The sequence below is a fragment of the Melanotaenia boesemani genome, chromosome 3, assembly GCF_017639745.1.
Source record: "Melanotaenia boesemani isolate fMelBoe1 chromosome 3, fMelBoe1.pri, whole genome shotgun sequence".
In the NCBI taxonomy this organism is placed as follows: domain Eukaryota; kingdom Metazoa; phylum Chordata; class Actinopteri; order Atheriniformes; family Melanotaeniidae; genus Melanotaenia; species Melanotaenia boesemani.
Window position 1 is genome coordinate 29,781,808 of NC_055684.1, and position 19,922 is coordinate 29,801,729.

General features: G+C 37.9%; 2 protein-coding genes across 4 annotated transcripts; one reads left to right on the forward strand and one right to left on the reverse strand.

The window, feature by feature from the left end:
• Positions 1-1,831: 1,831 nt before the first annotated feature.
• emc3 (ER membrane protein complex subunit 3) lies at positions 1,832-5,700 on the reverse strand. Its single transcript, XM_041981493.1, has 9 exons — positions 5,337-5,700; positions 4,788-4,959; positions 4,633-4,690; positions 3,754-3,847; positions 3,364-3,468; positions 3,129-3,210; positions 2,922-3,001; positions 2,746-2,828; positions 1,832-2,662 (listed from the first exon to the last, which is right to left on the reverse strand). The coding sequence occupies exons 2-9, from the start codon at positions 4,940-4,942 to the stop codon at positions 2,534-2,536; spliced, it is 786 nt and encodes a 261-aa protein (XP_041837427.1). The 5' UTR covers positions 4,943-4,959; positions 5,337-5,700; the 3' UTR covers positions 1,832-2,533.
• Positions 5,701-6,126: 426 nt separating this feature from the next.
• Positions 6,127-15,911, forward strand: LOC121636556 (RNA-binding protein 5-like). 3 transcript variants are annotated; one of them, XM_041980129.1, is made up of 25 exons: positions 6,127-6,222; positions 6,616-6,668; positions 6,759-6,927; positions 7,025-7,168; positions 7,975-8,044; positions 8,398-8,471; positions 10,699-10,782; positions 10,874-10,934; positions 11,027-11,092; positions 11,180-11,340; positions 11,421-11,518; positions 11,757-11,844; positions 12,242-12,301; positions 12,400-12,472; positions 12,555-12,658; positions 12,782-12,911; positions 13,032-13,126; positions 13,246-13,443; positions 13,533-13,682; positions 14,307-14,378; positions 14,469-14,648; positions 14,845-14,919; positions 14,999-15,099; positions 15,187-15,316; positions 15,509-15,911. In XM_041980129.1, the coding sequence occupies exons 2-25, from the start codon at positions 6,652-6,654 to the stop codon at positions 15,632-15,634; spliced, it is 2,526 nt and encodes an 841-aa protein (XP_041836063.1). In that variant the 5' UTR covers positions 6,127-6,222; positions 6,616-6,651; the 3' UTR covers positions 15,635-15,911. The 3 variants fall into 3 exon arrangements, with proteins under 3 accessions (XP_041836063.1, XP_041836065.1, XP_041836064.1); XM_041980131.1 differs by having other exon boundaries at positions 13,035-13,126; XM_041980130.1 differs by lacking the exon at positions 6,127-6,222 and adding an exon at positions 6,452-6,474.
• The last annotated feature ends 4,011 nt before the right edge of the window (positions 15,912-19,922 follow it).

Genomic DNA, 19,922 nt, shown 5'->3' on the forward strand with positions numbered 1-19,922 from the left:
GAACATTCTTCTTCTACGCTGGCTTAAGAACAACGGGTTCATGTGCCACAGACAAGTGAGAGCCCCCTCATGTCCAACCGATGAGCATAATGCCCAGAAAAAAGAAATAGACAGCAAACAAATAAAAAATACTAACCTCGCAGCTGTGAACCATAGTAATATGGTCATTGAGTGTCAGCTGTGTATGTTGCAGATGAGTTGCATTGTATTGCATTGCTTCATCGTAATTTTGTATCTATTGTGGTTGTTTCATGCCTTTTGGTGATAATTGTTTATCTCATTGTCAGGGTGTAGTGCTTTTTGTAAACATTATGTCCAGCATTACAATAGGCGCTTTACACATATGAATAAAATTTTACTGCCCATATGATGTACTATAAATATGGGTGGTATTGGCTCAGGAGGTAATGTGGGTTGTCCTCTGCTTGGGCAATGATAAAGATGGTTTGAACCCAGCTTTATCCATGTAATTATGCTGTTTTTCCCTGTGTAAGACACTTCACCCACTTTGTGTGTTGACAATACTGATGTGTGAATGTTGACCATCAGTCTGACCCAGGGCAGCTGTGGCTACACATGCGGCTTACTACCCATGTGTGATTCAGTGGAAAGCACTTTGAGTACCATAGACAAAAAGGTGCTATATAGAACTAATCCACTGATATAATGTGGCGTAGGATTTCTAACATTTTTTGTTGCAATAACACAGCCCCCTAGTATCTAGATAAAAGCTGTGGTCACACTTGATTAGTTGCAAATGTTTTGTTTTTTTTTTTGTTTTTTTTCTGTAGTAGGTACTATGTATTATCAGCTACATAAATACAGACACAGTGGTGGAAAAATAGCTTTAGTGAGTAATGGGTCTACACACTGTTGTGAAAATTATCCAAAATCTTAAATTAAGTTGCTGTTGCAGTCTCTGTTCAGAAATCTGTTATTGCATGTGGTAAGTCATGAGATAGTCAGATGGTAGGAATGGGTGGGGTTGTTTTTGACCAGCAGCAACCATGGCCCCAAAATACAGATAACGAACTCTAGGTCTAATTCCAAGTCAGTTTAACTGAATTGTCTTTGGCAGAACATATTAGTGTTAACATACCAAATTAAAATATTGTGTGATGAATAAAAAGGTCATTGTCAGTGGGGGAGCCACCAATTTGATTTCATCATGGCAAAGATAAGAATATATAAATGCGAGACAATGCAGGTTGCACTGAAAAAGCAGTAGCATTATAAGGAGTGTGTTTGAGTCCACTGAAAAAAAAAAAACTGAAAAAATTGACAAGTATTATACATTAGGAATGACCGCTATCTTCCAACAACTTTTAAAATGTGCAAAGTTAAGTGTTGGTGGAATGAACCCAATGCTCAAAAATGGTTTTTAAAACTGTTTGGTCCAGTTTTAAAACATCAAGACCTAAATGCATTCTTTCGGCCTAATTAACAACCATTGTCACTCAAATGCTCACATAAGAATAAATGATCTTTTAACAGACTCTTCCATTGATGTTATCAATCACAGAGATCATAGATTGTTCTTGATAAACATATTGTAAAGATTTGCAAGCAGGGAACAAATTGAAAACCCGACAGCTGTTAAATCCAGTCTAATACCTGAATATGAGGATATTTTTTTTATCTTTCCTAAAGCCAAGAGCTTGTTTTTTATTTACTCATTTATTATAATAATGGAAACATTATGGCTATAGAAATTTCTGTCTATGGCTATATAAATTCAGTTCAAGTTAAATAAATGTTTGTCACATAAAAAAGTTCATATATATATATATATATTTGCTTGTGTACACAGCAACAGATAAAACCAGATTTTAATAAAAACTGACTTTATGCTGTACAAAACACAAGTGAATTACATTACAAAACAGTCTATATACTTGAAAACTTAATATTTTAACCACACAAATGTGACCTCTTCTGGTCCATGGTCTGCCACCTTATGGAGGCAAACACAGACAATGGATCTACCTCTGATCTGAAACTGGAATGATCAAATTCTATTAAAGAGTGTTAAGAGTTTAATTAAATACATATAATTCACACCTGTACAATGGTTTTGTGTTCTACTGTTTCAACGTTACATTTTTAAAAAAAGGAACAGCTAAACTAGCTGTACATAAAAGAGGAGCACTAGGAAGTTTTAATTAATTTACCTAATAGTATGATGGCCTACATTTGCAAGCTAATAATGCATTTCAATTAACAAATTGTCACTTCAGTACAATGTGTCTTTATCTCAAGGATGAAACAGCAAAGCAAAAGATTCTAACATGTACGAGACAGCAGCCATGCCTGTGTATTCAACTTATTTTGATTTTCTATGGACAGGAATGGAAAGATGAATACATGTGAATGGATGATGACCACAAATTTGTAAACTTTGCATAACATGGTGAAATATGTCTCATCTCCCTGTTTTTTTTTTTTTTTTTTTTTTGTAAAAACAAAAAAAAAAAGAAATCCCTGCGATGACAAAATTTTAAACAGAAGGCTCCAAGTAGTAGTGATTAGGTCATTAGAAAATGCCGCTGGGCAGCTCCTTGCTGAACATGCCATCAAAGTCCAGCTCCCTGCTCATCAGATCCTCTTCCACACTCTCCAGCGCCCACTGGTGGTCAGTAAGTTCTAGTGCCTCCCACTCAGCCTGAAATCAATTGCAAAGATCAGATTAAAAGGAGTGAAGCCCTCACATTTCTCTGCAGCTTGTCATGCCAATATCGAACATACTTTGAAAGCTTTATTTGTATCTGCAGGCATAGCCATGGCAGCACCACTCATCTGCTCTTGCATGATCCTTGACTGGTCTGCACCTGAATCACATAGTGACAACAATGAGCATGCAGCGTTGTAAAAATAATGAGCCCTTTTACAAGACGTTGTGATCTTCAGTTGATTAAACTTACCATTATCTTGCCCTAAAATTAATGAGTACATGCTTCGAAGTCCAAAAACATTCAGGAAATACCATGATGCTGAGCTCACCCTGGATAATAAATAAAAAAGAATAAAAAAAATAATAATTAGGATGGTCACACACTGGCTTAAATATTTTTTAGAATAATGTAAAATCACTACAACAGTCCATGACAACAAATATTTCATCAGTTTACCAGGAGGCATCCAAAGACAGCAGCTCTATTCCTTGCTGCAGCATGGGCTTAAAACGCAGCGTGAGAGGGAAGGGAACCTTTGCTGTATAAAAAAAGATAAAAAATAAAAATAATAAATACAATGTAAAATTGCCACACTATCCTAAAAATCCAGAAAGTAAAACTAAAGTTTTATTGCACTGTGTGATAGTGAACAACAGTAAGTCAGTAATCTGTAATGCAGTAAGATCATTACTTGTTACAAATCCGGAAAAAGTCCAGTTGATCCAGCCGCCGATGAGGATCATTGGAAGCACATTGGTGACATTACCTTTCATCATGTCTGTCAGCATGCTGGGATCTGTGAAAACACGTAGCCAGCAGCTAATTACCAACAAATACAAAAATGAGTTTTCTGTGCTATGACAGTGTTTGTCTAATTGTCAGGATTCTTTTGTAACTAGAGAACATCTGTTCCTGTGAGTCTTGTTCTAGACAGTGTGATTTAATAATATAATGTCACTTGGCCTTGCAAAGTAATTGAGCTGATCAACTTTAACTTAATTTTGAATAATATATTAATATGTTTCAATAATTGGATGCCTAAATGACAGCATCATTCTGTATTGTAAATAAAAAGCTGTACCTGTCATGGGAGAGGGTGGGACAACCTTTCGTTTGGTCTTCTTAAAAAATCCATCCTCTTGATTATTGAAGTAAAACTTCCTCATCAAAAAAGACTAAAACACAGAAAGATCTTGAGTAACATTTTTCTACACAAATATGACAAATATCACCAACATCACATGCCAATTCACCCGACCATCCCAGTTCATTTCTTGAATTTTGTTGGAGAAAAAAAAATCAATTCAAATGAATTCAAATGCAAATACTTTCATAGTTTTTCATATTTCAAAACTAAGTTTTGATAGTAAAATGAGCCATAGTTATGATTCTCTCCAAACATTAAGACTTTTTTTTATGGGCTGAGCTGTGCCAAACATCCAAAATACCTAGCAACCAAGTAATAGTTGCCATTTATTCACAGCTCAATAGCAATAAATAATTTTCCACCAATATGGGGAATCCTCAATAATTAAAAATAATAATTTCCACCTTTATTCTAACTTTTTTGCAAATGAGTTTTTATTGTGTGATATCGTTACAGTGCTATCATTTTCAAAAATATTTTGGTTCAACATAAAATATTTTGTCACTTTTTTTATGCAAAAATCTAAATATTCATATTTATATAAAAAAAATATAGATGTTACAAACTCATTTTATAATTTTCTAAAATAGTACATTTTTCACAGTGTTCTGTGCCTGGATGATTTAATTTGACTGACAGAATTTCCTTTATTTTCTTTAAAAAACAAACAAACAAACAAACAACAAAAAAAAAAAAAAAGAAAAATGCCATGATTGACAGGTTAAGTGAATTATTATGAAATGACCAAAAGATCAGTAGTTTGGAGCTTATGGTGTACATCTTACAGTTAGTGTTGACAGTGGGATTTCCTACCTGTTTGGGAATGTATTTTCCATTTTCTCTCAGAATTCTGCTCCGAATAAGCACCTGGCTAGATTTGGAGACGAACAATACATAATCATATGAGATGCAGGTGTCATTGAAGTGTAATTACAAATAAATAAATAAAAAAAATACAGATGACATACCTGTCAGAAACTTGTTCTAATGTCAGCTTTTTGTCACTTTGGAGAAGAATTGATACATAATGTCGAATCACACCCACAAGAAAGGTGATGAAGACGATGGGCAACACTACCCAAAGTCTGATGTTTGAGTCCAGCAGAAGCTCCGGCTCAGCCATTCCGAGTGATGGAGTAACTAAATAATCAAAAACACCAAATTTAATAGAAAAGAAGCGGAAACCTTGGTTTTGTTTCGTCTCAGATAGAGGTGCTAAATCATGCCTAAGGTGGTTATTGTTGGAGGTGAGCAGGTTATAAAGCTCTATGTCATGCTGTGGCTGACGTTACTCATAGAGATGGGCTCATTGTGCTGTTAGTGCTTCCTGCATGCTAGCCAACGTCGTAAACGACCTGTTAACCATAGAGATCAATCCAACATTTGTCGTTCAATAACATAAAATCCCCTTACCTAACGTATAAACACATTGGGAAAAGCATTGGGAATCATGTATGAAACTGCTACAAAAAAAAGGCTGACGCTAGCGCTAATGTCAATGTTAGCTAGCTGGCTACCTTCTTCCTGATGTCCGGATCACAGTAGTTCAGAACTGGTGAGTCGTCCCTACGAAGCGACCACCACATACAGCGTCTCTCTGCCCGAAAAAGCCACAATTCATGCACTGGAAGAGGTAATTAAACAACTTAAACTATCATTAACAGTTCGCATCCACGGCCATAGCGATGTGTTGGCTATAGGGATGAGAGGAGATTTCTGCTTCTGCAGTTCATCCGCAACGCACGGGTGGCCACTGCAGCGCCACCACGTGGTGATGGAGGAGGTGGTCCAAGTTGACTGTCTGAAACTGTGCTCCATAGTACCTGCCGTCTGTTAAAAAACAGTCAAGAGTTAACGCTGGACTCTAGGGAAATGAATGAATGAATGAATGAATGAAGCCGACATCCATGAGCTGTAAGTTAATCATTTTTGGCTACTCAGGAAACAAACTTGACAACGCCAAATGTCCTAAGAATCCAAATTTAACATAATTTTGAAAAACGTGGGTGTCACTTAGCCCTCAAAAGATGTTTCTCTTAACAGAGAGTGAATTGTATTATTTGACAGTTTATTATTATTATTATTGTATTATTATTATTATTATTATTATTATTATTATTATTATTATTATCTATCTATCTATCTATCTATCTATCTATCTATCTATCTATCTATCTATCTATCTATCTATCTATCTATCTATCTATCTATCTATCTATCTTATTTAATATGGAGCTAAACAGTTCAGACCTGTTATATTTGTAAACCATCCTAATCAGTAGGGGGCGGTAACGAACACTTATCTTGTATGCTAACGCAGGTATCGAAGAAAGCTCTGCAGGAATCGGGAAGTTTCCCTGTGAAAGGTCGTCGTAATCATTAGCAATTTGTGTCATTAAAACGGTATGTAACATTTAAAACTACAGGATTATATATACTTATTTCGGGAAGTATGCGTATTAATTTACATAACGTCGCTTATTCCGTTGGTATCCATAAACCGACGCCATTAAATATAAAGCTAGCTAGTGTTAGCAAGGCTTGGCTGTGTGGGGCTGAACGGTCGCTAAAAACCGCTGTCTGCTCATAGAACAGATGACTTGTGGGTAATTATAATCGTAATTTGTGTTATATAACGTCGAATCAAATTCCACGGTAGGTTTTAAGCATCAACTCGCTTTGTTATGCCGGCTACATGAATAAAAAGGGCTCTATTTTAACTGCGCCGACTTGCATCAAATTACAGCTTCCAGAATTTTGTTTCTAAATCAGTTTTTTCCATGTCTCTCTCTGTAGATTGACATTTCCACAGTTTCATATCGGCATTGAACTATGGGAACTGATAGACGGTAAGGTACACCTAATCTGTGCTGTGTGTGTGTGTACATATATATGTAAATGTATAATTTGTCAGTGGCATTTTTTGTTTTCTTTTCAAGGCCTGGTCGTGGTGAACGTAGTGGCAGATATGGTTCAGATGGGAGGAGAGAGGATCCGGAGTGGTACGGCAAACGAAACCGAGATATGGAGAGGGAGTATGATCGACGTTTGGTAGATGATAGACAGAAGGAGTGCTGTGATGAACACAGAGATCGAGAAAGCCCAGAGGTATGCGAATAAGGAGATCTCTAATTTTGACAGAAGATAGTACATTTTGGTTTATTCATTTGAGAATAACAGCATAATTTTTTGGACTACATGACAGAGGGGCCGGAAGCGACACAACAGTGACAGATCTGACGATGAATATGACGGAGATTATCCAGAGCAGGACTGCAAAATGGAGCAAGAGGAGGAGAGCAAGACTATTATGCTAAGAGGTCTTTCTTCTAATGTCACAGAGGAGGATGTAAGATTTCACTTGTTATCCATGCTTATTAAATTATTAAAGGCAAACTAAACAGACTACTATTTAATAAAAAAAATGTGAGTAGATTTTGGTCAGTGACATAGGATCATAAAAACATAAAAACTTTGCTTCACCCTGTTTGTCCTGCATCTGTATATATTTACATATTCAAATTTGGCAAAATGAGGACTTTGACTTAAAATCCAACCTGCAATCCTCATGACAGGTTGTGTGGACTTGTTTAGAGATGCTGTAATGTTTATTTGTGCCTTAGCACATACATTTTTTTAAAGAGTTTAATTGCTAATCATATGGCCATGTTTGCTTACTGTCTTTGTACGTGGAAATTGCTTGGCAAAATCTATTCATTTTGTGAGCATATCATTTCTCACGTCCAACAGATGCCTCAAATGTTTATAGTGGAATAAAGATTAACTTTTACTGATTGTTGTTACTAAATCAGCATATCAACCACTTTTTTCATAATTAAAAACAATTGCAAATCTTTTGGAAATGTTACAGGTGGAAATGGGTTCTTTTCCCATAGTTCAAATCTATCTGCCAACCTGCAATGAATCAAAATGTCACTGAAATCAGCAGTTCAGTAAGCCAAGGAACACTCAACCTATACAGTTTATAATGACAGCAAAAAAAAAAAAAAAAATCCTTAAGTTCAAGGGTAGTATCTGCTTGTTTCATATCTGTTTGTGCTATTTTGTCAGATTTTTATTTAACTGTCAGAAAAAGGGTGAGAGAGAACAGCAGTGACTTTAATCTTTTTTTATTTCTTTGTTTTTTCCACCTAGATTCGAATGGCACTCGAGCAGCTCCAGGGTCCCCAGCCTGTAGACATTCGATTGATGAAGAAAAGGACGGGTGAGTGTTACTGTTTAGAAGAGTGTCTGTCATTCACTTTCATGCTCTTAAAACCCACCTTGCATCCTTTATTGTCTTGGGGAAAAAAGTCCCATATTAAACTGATGGAAGATGATTTGTGCCACATACTAAGTCTGGTTTGATGATCAGGTAAGATGGTAACTGTATCTTGTATCATGACATGCTTTGGTAAAAATAAAATTCCACCACCATCCCCTTGACCTTGTAAGCACCCTTCCCCCCACCTCCGTTTTACTATGAACTGGACTATACAAGCCCATTGTAAGTTTGAATGTTGCACCAAAGCATTCTAACTAACACACCTCCCGTCTATATTTGAATGCTGTCTCTAGGTATAAGCCGAGGTTTCGCCTTCGTGGAGTTTTATCACTTGCAAGATTCTACCCGATGGATGGAGACCAATCAGGTTGCTTCAACAATCACCAAGTCTAGAATTTATCTTGGAGATCAGACGCCAATTAACCAGTACTATGACAATGAAAACAAAGAGTTAAATCTGTTTATCTTAGAGTTTCTTCTTTACACATGGCCATGACATCAGAGATAAATATCTTTGATGTCACACACTTGGTTAGTTTCTTTCTATAGCAGTATACAGCAGATACTTTAGTCAAAATCAGTCTGTCATTTACTTAGTTTAATCCAGGATGTGAAATGCAACACCACTTTGTAGGATTTCTGCCCTTTGAAATGCAATGAATCCTTTTAGTTTGCTACAGATATCTGGTTAGACACTACGCAGAAATATATTTAGGATCTTAAAGCAACACTATGTAACTTGCTGAACAGCAGCAACAACAGCGTCTGTGGTAATCTCTCTTGAAACTAGCTGACTTGGCTTATGATCCAATTCTTGTCAACAGTTTTGCAAACTCAGTAAACACATTAATATTACTTCCAGATCCAACATCAAGAGCTTAATAACTTGTTTTCCAACCTCAAACTTAAAGTTCTGTCCTGCAAGTCTGTTTGTTAACTCTTTTCGGGCCTCCTGCTCTGTCCCTCTAGGTCAACTTCCTCTTTGGTCTCTCAGCATTGAGGGAAAACAACACAATTCACCACAAATCAGTGTTCTGTCAAAACTAGTTGTTAATTTTGAGGAATGGTTGCGTAGTGTTTTTACTGTACAAGGCAGTGTATTTTTGAGATTTTTTTTAGATCAAAACTGAGTTCATCATGTCTGATGGATGTGTTTCTAGATGAGGCATAGTTCCATAGTTGTAACAGTGAGTTATAGTTTTAGGCTTGAGGACAGTCAATAGTGGCTCAAAAGTTGTTTTTAAACATGAACACTATATGAAGGAGATTGTGGACACAGTTTGGTCTGACCTTTTTCCAGACTTCACACAGGCTCCTCACAGTGGGAGATTTTGTTCTGTAGAAGAACTCTTAGGGCTGGAAATTAGCTGGAAATGTGAGAGAAGTCCTGCAGTGTATCTCTAGAATGCAGGAAGGAAGCAAAGTGTGATGCAAAAGTACAATGTGGAAGTCGCTATGGTTTTTTTTTTTTTTTTTTTTTGTACACACATCTTCAAAAATAGCAAGGGAAGCTACCTGATGTGTTAATATCAATACCATTCATATCTGAGTGGATACAAAATGGCGAGTGGAAAATAGTAGAATGGAAAATTGAGCAGTAACTCTCACCAGCTTGCTGCACACACTCTCCATCGACTCGCTCCATGGTAGCAAATGCTGCTGAACATTTATTGTGGCTTTCTTAGATTATTTCACCTGCTGATGTTCATAGATTTTACTCATATTTGCAGTCACCTTGTTTCATGACATCCCTATAACATTTGAAGATTTTGAGCATGTTTGAAAACAGCGATATTAACCTCATGCAGATACTTAAAGTTGCAGTTATAGGAAAAGAGCACATGAGGGCATTGAAGGATTTTCTAAGTGGAATAAAAAAAATTTTTTCTGTCTTCTCACACCTGGCTTCAGCAAGAGTTTGATTTACCAAATACCGTAGCTGCTCTATGTATTTTCTGATCTGTTGATCGGTGATACACAGTCAAATACAAACTGTTCATCCAATCATCAAAAATCTTCCAAGTGGTATTTTGAACGTACTTGCTCGTTTTTACTAAAACACTTTCAAGCAACGGCTTCCCAGATGGTTTTGGGTAACAAGCCATCTGGCATGTCAGGTTAGCATAATGTTGCTTTAAGCTAATTTAGCATTTTGCCTCAACTTATGAAGAATACCCTTCCTGTTCACAGAAAAGCCCATGTGGCCTTGTTTAGCACTGGCTGCCCTGCTGTTTCATATCACATTCTGCTCCAGCTCAGCCACGTGGGTAGTTTCTCATCTCCATTTAACAACCGAAGACTGGAGTGAGACAGACGAGCTGGCAGCACTCCGGTCCCAAACACATAGAAACATTTGTATAAATTAATTTCCTCACACTCAGAGCTGAATCTTCCCATCTGAACTTCTTTTTCTGTCTCTGTTCCCTTTTACTCCCCTGAGACACTCCACCTAAGCAGCAAGTGTAAACCTAGCCACTGTTTCCACCCGTTCCAGCTGCCTTCACCCATTAGATGGGGTAGTGGCAGGACCTTACCAGCCACTTTGCTTCAGTCTTGTCAGATCTTGATATGACTGGTGGATTTTGACTTCACAGAACAAGCTGGTGATCCAGGGGAAAAGCATCGCAGTACACTACAGCAACAGAAGACAGAAGTTTGAAAACTGGCTTTGCAATGCAGTGAGTACAATGGCTGCTTACACCGTCAGCTCAGTATTTGTGTTCTCTGTTTTTTTTTTTTCATAATTAATATATTCCTTGGTTGTTACAGTGTGGTCTGTACAATTTTCGAAAAAGGGTGAAGTGTTACAGATGCGGGGCAGGAAAAACTGGTGAGTTCCTTTCCTGGTTAAAAAAAGTTTTCTTGAATCATCTTAGCAGCTGGTTGGTGGCTGATATTTCTCCTTTTTAATGGTGAGTGTAGGAGAATCTTCTGGAGGAAATGCTCTAAACGTGGAGTCTCAACAGCCAGCAGAGTTCAGTGGAGACAGTGAGTGTCATTTGCTACATGCTTCCCGAATATTTTAGTCTATCCACACACATTCTACATTTAACGAATCCCTATTTTTGTTCGCAGCAATTATTTTGAGGAACATTGCACCCCTCTCTACTGTGGATGGAATCCTGAGCGTATTGGCACCATATGCCAACCTGTCCAGTAGCAACGTCCGCCTCATTAAGGACAAACAGACGGGACACAACAGAGGTTTTGCTTTTGTCCAGCTATCATCACCCTTGGTATGTTTCTGCACTCTAGTTGTGAAGTAGTTGGTGGGTTCCAGCATGTATTTAACAAAGTGCCTTCATGTCTTTCATAGGAGGCTTCTCAGCTGCTCACCATTCTCCAGAGCCTTCAGCCACCTCTAAAACTGGATGGGAAAACAGTTGGAGTGGATTATGCAAAGAGTGCAAGAAAGTGAGTCATCACACACACTGTTTGATACAGCTTTCTGTGTGCAGCATACAGAACAGATGGCCTATTGTGGATCTACTCTGCCAATTTGCACACATAGTTTTTTTATTTACCTAGAATAAAATGAGTGCACTAACCCAAACATTTAAATGAATAATTCCAACTACTTAGCTTCTCTTCACATGCAGGCTGCCAAAGTTAAACATTTTCAAGGTAAATTTGAATTTTCTATCCTCTCCAGAGATGCGGTTCAGTCTGATGGGATCAGAGCCAGCGCTTTGTCTGTGGCCAGTACAGCCATTGCTGCTGCTCAGTGGTCCTCTAGTCAGGTACCAGACTTTTACTTTAGTTTATTTCTATAAAAAAATCTATGTGATGCACTGAAAATACTCTGACTGACACGGGTTATTGTTCTGATAAAACAAAAGAACGGGTAGCGGGTTGTGCCAAATGGTTGTAAGATGAGAGAATTATTAGTATCAAATATGAGATCTTTCACAATATTAAGTGTAATTTATTCCACCCATTATTTAAAATGCCTGGTTTTTATTCTTATTGGCTTTCTTTTCATTGACCTGTCAGTGTGGTTGTCTGTTGCCAAACAGGAACATATCTGCTAAAACTCTTTATCTCTTTAGAAATAAATTAGTAACTTTTACTGGTTAATACCTTGTTGTATTTAATACTTAATGAGTTTTGTCAAATTTCTGTTTTTTATCTGCTTAGTTACATCAAAGTTCAGGTGCCAGTGCTTCTCTTCCTGATGGATATGCACAGCAGCCACAGGTCAGGTTTTAGCCTTCTTCCTCACAACAATGACTTGGGGATAAAGAAAATATACTCACAATGTTTATATCTAATGTCAATCATTTTATTTGATTTAGGGAGCAGCCTATCAAGCATGGCCGCAGCAGCCTGAAGGATTACCTCCAGTAATTGGTGATGGATTGCTTGGAGGTAATTAGGGGTGCCAGTTGTTCAGATATACCAAGTGCTGAAATTACTGACTTTCTAACATGATTTGTTAATCTGTCCGCAGCGGCTCCAGTAATGAAAACTTTGATCCCTGCAGCTGCAGGTGTGGTCATATCCCAAGCAGCTCACACCTACCAACCTGTCATTATCAGCCAGTCTGCCATACAGGTAGCTGATGCATAAATCTGGCATGTCTGTTTTGCAAACTGACACTCATCTGTTTAATTATTGTTTGTGTATTGTGCATGTAAAATATAATTACTGATACGTATTTCTCTCCTTTCCTTTCAGACACATCAAGTAGTGCAGCAACAATTGGCCCTACAACAGGCAGCTGGTGTTTGCACCACCTCTCTCATAACACCTGCATCTTCCACTGTTGCAGCAACAGCCAGTGCTGAAACAACTGCCACCACAACAGGTCAGATAAGTTAATGAATGTTACTTCTTTGTTATTGTCAATAAGTATATTTAACTTGAACTAATTTCATGTAATTTATCAAAAGATTTTCGTTGACATATGGCTTCTTTTCTTTATTAGTAGCTGTCCCCGACACATCCACATACCAGTATGATGAGTCTTCAGGTTACTATTACGATCCACAGACTGGCCTTTACTATGATCCCAACAGCCAAGTATGTACAGTTTGGTCTTGCTGTATCTACTGTAGAAAACGTGCTTCCAAACACACATCTGTTTATTACTTTTATTTAAAACAGTTTTATATCATTTTTCTTCTCCTTATTATCAATAGTACTTCTATAATTGTGAGACTCAGCAGTACCTGTACTGGGACAGCGAGAAACAGACGTATGTCCCCGCTCCAGGCGAATCCAACTCAAGCACAGAGTCCACAGCTAACACTGTGCCTGGGTCCTCAACCACAGCCTCTACAAGCAACAAAGAGCCCAAAGAGAAAAAAGAGAAGCCCAAGAATAAATCTGCACAGCAGGTAAATGCTGCTTTAAGTTGTGTGTGTGTTCGTTTACACCACTTCACCTTTTACATGAAAATGATCTTCATTTGTATGTTAAACTAAAGATTGCGAAGGACATGGAACGCTGGGCAAAAAGCTTGAACAAGCAAAAAGAAAGTTTGAAGAGCAACTTCCAAGGCTCAGGACTTTCTAAGGAGGAAGACAGGAAAGAGTCTGCAGCTGCAGATGCAGCTTTCTCTCTGTTTGAGAAGAAGGTAGTGTAATACACACAAACATGATTTGCCGTGCATAAATCAGTGTTTCTCAATCCAGGACATCAGGACCCACTCCCCTGCATGTTTTAAATGTGTTCCTACTCCAACCCGCCTCATTCAGATTAATGAACTTCATTGTCAAGTTATTTTCAAGCCTCTTAATGAACCATTCATTTAATTCCGGTATGTTCAAGTTGGGTTACTTCTAACCCAGGGGTGCCCAGGTTCGGTTCTCGAGATCGATCATCCTGAAACCTTTAGATGCAACCCTTCTCCAACACACCTGAATCAAATGACTGGCTCGTTACCAGGCCTCTGCAGAGCTGAATGACATGCAGATGACATCTGATTCAAGCGTGTTGGAGAAGGGTTGCATCTAAAAGTTGCAGGATGGTAGATCTCAAGGACCGAACTTGGGCACCCCTGCTCTAACCCATGCAGGGCAGTGGGTCCCGAGGACCTGGATTGAGAAACACTGATTGCACTGAGAAAAAACAGGGAAACAACTCAGTGATTTTTATTGATCAAATACAGAAAAGCTGTCTTTATTTATTTGTTAAAAGGAATGCCATTTTAATTGTGTACAATTAATTATTTTTTAAACTAAATGTGTTGTTTGTGCAGATTGGAGGTTTTGAGATGCCTTTACTTCTGGCTGAACAATACAAACTCATAGAGCCAGAGATTTCAGCTAAGGTTGGTAATCCCTGTGCAGAAATTTAACTTTTTCACAGTCAATATGAGAAAATCCCCCTCACACTGCTTTAATTAATGTTCATGTTACAGAGTGAAGCGTTCGCTGCATATAATGGAGAAAGTGACCCAGAGGAGGGCAGCATGGAAAGGGCAGCAGACGAGGAAGAAAAAATAACTGACTGGAAGAAGATGGTTTGCATGCTGTGTCGCAGACAGTTCCCCACCAAAGAGGCTCTGCTGCGTCATCAGCAGCTCTCTGACCTCCACAAGGTGAGGATATAAAACAGCCGGCGTTCAATGTGCAAGTAGCTATGAATATTCTGCTTTCTGCCATCTGTTCAACACGTAAAGCCTCAATACTAAATAGAGAGCAGGTACAATATGTCCAAGTTCTCTGTATTCCAAAATGTGGATGTCATATGATTTAATTTTTCTTGATTTGCTATTAAAATTGCTTTCTTTTTAGCAAAACTTGGAAATTCAGAGAAGATCAAGGCTCACAGAAGCTGAGCTGGAGGAGCTGGAGAGGAAGGAGTCTGAGGTATGGCTCAAGTATTAAAAAATATCTGTGTTTTTATATTGGGGATATGTTAAATAACATTTCATGCTCATCTCTGCAGCTGAAATACAGAGACAGAGCTGCAGAAAGAAGGGAGAAATATGGTATTCCTGAACCACCTGCACCAAAGAAGAAATTTTATCAGCCTCCAACCCCAGTTGTGTAAGAGTTAAAAGTTAAATCTCATTGCAGACCACATGGTAGTTGTGGGCTTCTTTATGTTTTTAACTTGCTGTTTACCATCAATAGAAATTATGAGCAACCCACAAAAGACGGCCTAACTAGCGATAATATTGGAAACAAGATGTTGCAAGCAATGGGCTGGCAGGAGGGCAAAGGTCTGGGTCGCCACCAACAGGGTATCACAACTCCCATCTCGGTAAGCAAACAGTTACAGAACTTTAACATCATTTGTAGAAAAATCGTTAATGTACATATACCAGCTTCTCTAACAGATGGACTCTACCAGTCAGCGTGTTCAGCGTTCTTTTAAAGCAATTAATGCTGTTACCTGAGGGGCACCACTGTCCAATCTGTCTCTTCTAATAAACGTCTTCACTTCTCCCCAAAGGCTTCATTAAGGACAAAAGGCTCAGGATTGGGTATTAAAGGAAGCCAATATGAACTCTCACCATCTGATACCTACAAGGACGCTGTTCGTAAGGCCATGTTCGCACGCTTCACTGAGATAGAGTGAACAGAAGGAGGCATCAGACAGAACTGTGAAATCTGAATTTCCTTTGTCAATAAAATAAACTCCCTTCCATACAAACTTAGATTTATACCTTCACCATATGTATTAAAATACCCCTTTTTTGTATAAATGTACATGTGCATATTTTATCTTTAAACATGCTTTCAGTGTAATGACTGTACATTTTGTAAAGTGTTGAACATGAAATTGTGCAGATACTGTAGACATTTTGTTTCCATAAAACTGAGCTGTGATTAAACCTGCCCTCTGTGTACACAAACTATTGCCTACAAAAGCCTTTCTTGCTTTTTGTAAAATATTCTTCCTGGTTTTACTTTTTTTTTTTTTTTTTTTTTTTTTTTTTTTTGAGCACGCATATTAACCTTAAATAGGTTTTGTACAGGTTTATGCAGAGGCTCTATTTAAATTACTGCTCATTTACTGTAATTTATATGTTAAAGAATAATAGTAGACCTTAACATCTATGATCAATATTCAAAGATCATTATTGATCCAAGGGTTTTAAGTGTGTAAATTTATATTAAGGGTAAATCTGATATTGTTCTCTCTGAACTACCTGTTCTTTATGCTTGTTTACTATATCTGTATTTCTCGGGTTTATTTATTTAAAAAAAAAAAATCCAGTGTTTCACAAGTTACTGCTAAAATCATTCTGAGCTTTACCAAATCTTTCTCAACGGCTGGGCACAGTGTCACGTCAGCTGTTTCTTGGCTGCCTTCATATCCTCTTCCTGGAGCTTAATGTCTGGCATGTTTCATGTGTTCTTGGTTTAAACACCTGTGTCTTGAGGGTGCTTCACAAATCCTTAATCCATTTGTAATTCCTCCCTTTATTTATTTATTCATGTAATAATTTCAGCAAATCTAGAAAATAGGCCACAGAAAATAGCTCCTGTGCCTTATGTCATCATAAAAGGAGCGTAACAGTTCTTTCTGTATTTTCTAGAGAAGGCAAATGTTTCTCTCTAATACCTGCTTTTTCTTTTTTATTTATTATTTTTACTTTATGTACCTTTTTGTAGTTTTTTGTGTCGTATCGACGAGTAAATTGCTGTGTTCAGTATTTTCGTGTTTATGAATATTTACTCTTGATTCTGATCCCTATAGGGGGCAGTACTAATTTTAATCCAAATTAAATACAATAAATACAAACTCTTCCACACACTTGCACCTTTTTGAAATGTTTAGTTTCTTAGTTTGCTGCAAAACGAAGTTTAGGCTTTGAGAATAATGTCTCTATAAAACAGGATGGCTCTTGATTTTTTTTAGCTACACATGGTGGCACTTGTGCTCTGATTGGAGATCAGTGTTGTACCTTTGTCCCTGATACATCTGTTAACTTGTCTGTGATCCATGATGCCCTTACTGATCTCTGGGACACTCTGTACGGCTGCAACAATGTTAATTTACCCTCTAAGGGGTGGAATTTCTGGGACTGGCTTACTAGTGGTTCTTGTCTTTTTTCTTCTGTGTTCTGATTGTATTTTGCTGTGTCCTTCCTCTCTTCAAGTGTGTGCTTAACAGACCGTTCACTTTCTATTTTCTTTATTATGTTCCAGCGGATACTTCTCCATATGATGATGCTGGTGGTTTGGAGTTTTTTGAGTAAATTTTCTCTTTATGTGTGATTAATATGTTGCATTTTAATCAAAGGGGTGGATTGTAATGGAAAATTTACACATAACCTGTAGACTACACTTAAGCTTTGGCTTATGTTTTACTCAGGGAGGAGAATGTGTACCCAGATAAGGATTTAGTGAGCTCCCCTTCCCCTTTTTCTTTTCTTCCTTGTACCAGGCCATGAGGGGTTTACTACAATGACCTTCAACCTCGATGTTATCAGCTCATGCTCTGACTATATTAACCAAGCACACATGTACCTCCCCAGACTCGTGCAGCCAAAGCTTCTTTGACTGTGTGATTCTCATTGTCTGTACAGCTCTTAATTAAATACTTTGTTTGATTCTCACTCAGTGTGTGATCTTTGATAAATAAATTCCACTACAACTTTCATGTAGTCATTTAAACATTTTAATGATATTGATGGTTAATTGACCACCTATCATGTAAAACTCAGCAGATTAAATCTTTATTCTTTGCTGTGTTTGTGTTGTATCTGTTTACATCAGCGGTCTGCCGCCCTGTCTGTCGCAGCAGCGTGACAGTTGTCCTCAACACACTGTAGGGCACAGGGTTGGGCGGTAAGTGGAGGATTAAGATCGCTGGTGTTAACTCACAACACAGCAGTCACAATGTTGCAGCCAGAGATTAATTTTAATCATTTCCGTTAGATTCTCTAAGTGAATCTGTAATCAGGAACCACGTTTAAAACCAAATGACATAGAGGCTGAATTTTTCTCAGGTCACTTTTCACCTGATAGTCAAAACAGTGCAGATTAAGTAACCCCATAGTAGCAGAATGACAGCCCTGATGTTCCAGTTGATTAATACTGCAGCACAGGGTGAACTGTGCTCGTCGTCTCGCAGGGACAATTGTGAATGCCTACTCAGTTTTCAGCACAGCTCTGGCTCAGTTTACCAGAATCTGTGTCAGTTGACTAAGCTGTTTTGCGTAACGATCTCAGTGGCCATGTTTGTGTTTAGTAAATAGTGAAAGCATGACCCTTAAATATGACCCTTTGGGTCATAAATGAAAAGATAGTGTAAATGTGTAGATTTTAGGTCATGCACATCCTTCATGTTGTACAGCAGGGGATTCCTAAATTTCATAATAAAATTATTTGTGTGTGTTTAAAATGCAGTGCTGTAAGTTTCCATCTGAACAGATGTTGTATTCTTGCTTTTGACACATTTCATCGTGTAATCAAAGAGCAGGTCAGATGACCTAAATTGTGGCTTTTGTCTCAAAAGTTCTTCAGACACTACAGAAGAATTTAACAATTTTCTCTCTTTTAAATCAAGTTTTTCCTTCATATTTCCTAAATCAGGTAGACTTTTTTTCTTTTTTTTAGGACTGAATTGATTTATTTAGTGAATAAATAAGAGAGCATATATTTGTCGACAGACAACAGAGTTGAAGATGATTGTGCATGAGAGAAAACTAAACCACGAGGTCAAGAAGTCTGCCTATACACCTGGAAGGTAGAACTGTGTCAAGGCCCAGAAATGTAAATGGAGAAAAGAAAACTTCTTCAGCACTGAATTAATCTTTGTCTGCTTGCTGATTTACCTGCATGTCTGATATCTGTCTTTTCCAGACAAGGCTCTAAGTATAAGACAACATCCATTCATGCATGACGAATGTGTTCCTCAGTTTCTTTATGGAGATTGGAGAACCTTTCAGAAGGACAAACCATCAGTGTCACATCCTGCATATTAGAGAATCAGGCCTTTAACTTTGAGTTTAATGAAATTTTTTGTTCATTGTTGTGGATCCACTCACTGATCCTAAGGACATACTGTACAATGTCACGTTTGTCTACATCCAAGCTGTTTGTGTTTCTTTCCTCAGGGATCAAAAAGGAAATACATCTAAGACTATACTCAGAACAAACACATTTCAAACAGAGGAACCCACACTGATAATGCACTTGTCTCATGCAGGCGACTCTTTTAAAACTGCAGGCCAGCTGTCCAAACACAGAAAACTAGAACTCAATATCTGAGGAACTTCACATCAGTACATTCATTTAGAAAGGGTTTAGATGTATTATTGAATCTTAGCATTCATAAAATGAAGTATTTCAACTTTATTATCTACTTGCTGCTCCTTGGATGTCTTTGGATATTCCAGCCAAAGGGCCCTTCAGACATTTCTGTTATGGTATCTATTTGGATATTTTAAATAAAGTCTGAATGTGTTAATAAACCCTTATTATGTGTAAACTAAGAACTGAGACTGTTTCTTTTGTTTTAAAATAAATGTAACTTAGATCCTTCTGAGTTTGGATTATAAATTTAGGCTGAATATGTGTGACACGGGTGGAGAGTGAGCAGGGTGAGCGGAGAGAAACAACGCCAAATGGTGGTGGAAAGAACTTTTATTCTTCCAACCCAAACAGAATTGTAATTGTAACAACAGAAAACAAATTAAAATCAGGGGGGCTAAAGTCCTGGGAAAATAATAAACAAAGGTCGGAGGTCCAGGTGAAGCAGCGCAGTCTGGGTAGTTACAGCCTTCACTCCCGCCGTGGATTTCTCGAAAAAGAAGGGAGATTTCTGCCAGTACTCTGTGTCCGTAACCTCTACCACCACAGGCTTCCCTTGACAAGGGTTGCTAAAGGTGCCGTCGATACTTACGCGCCAGGCA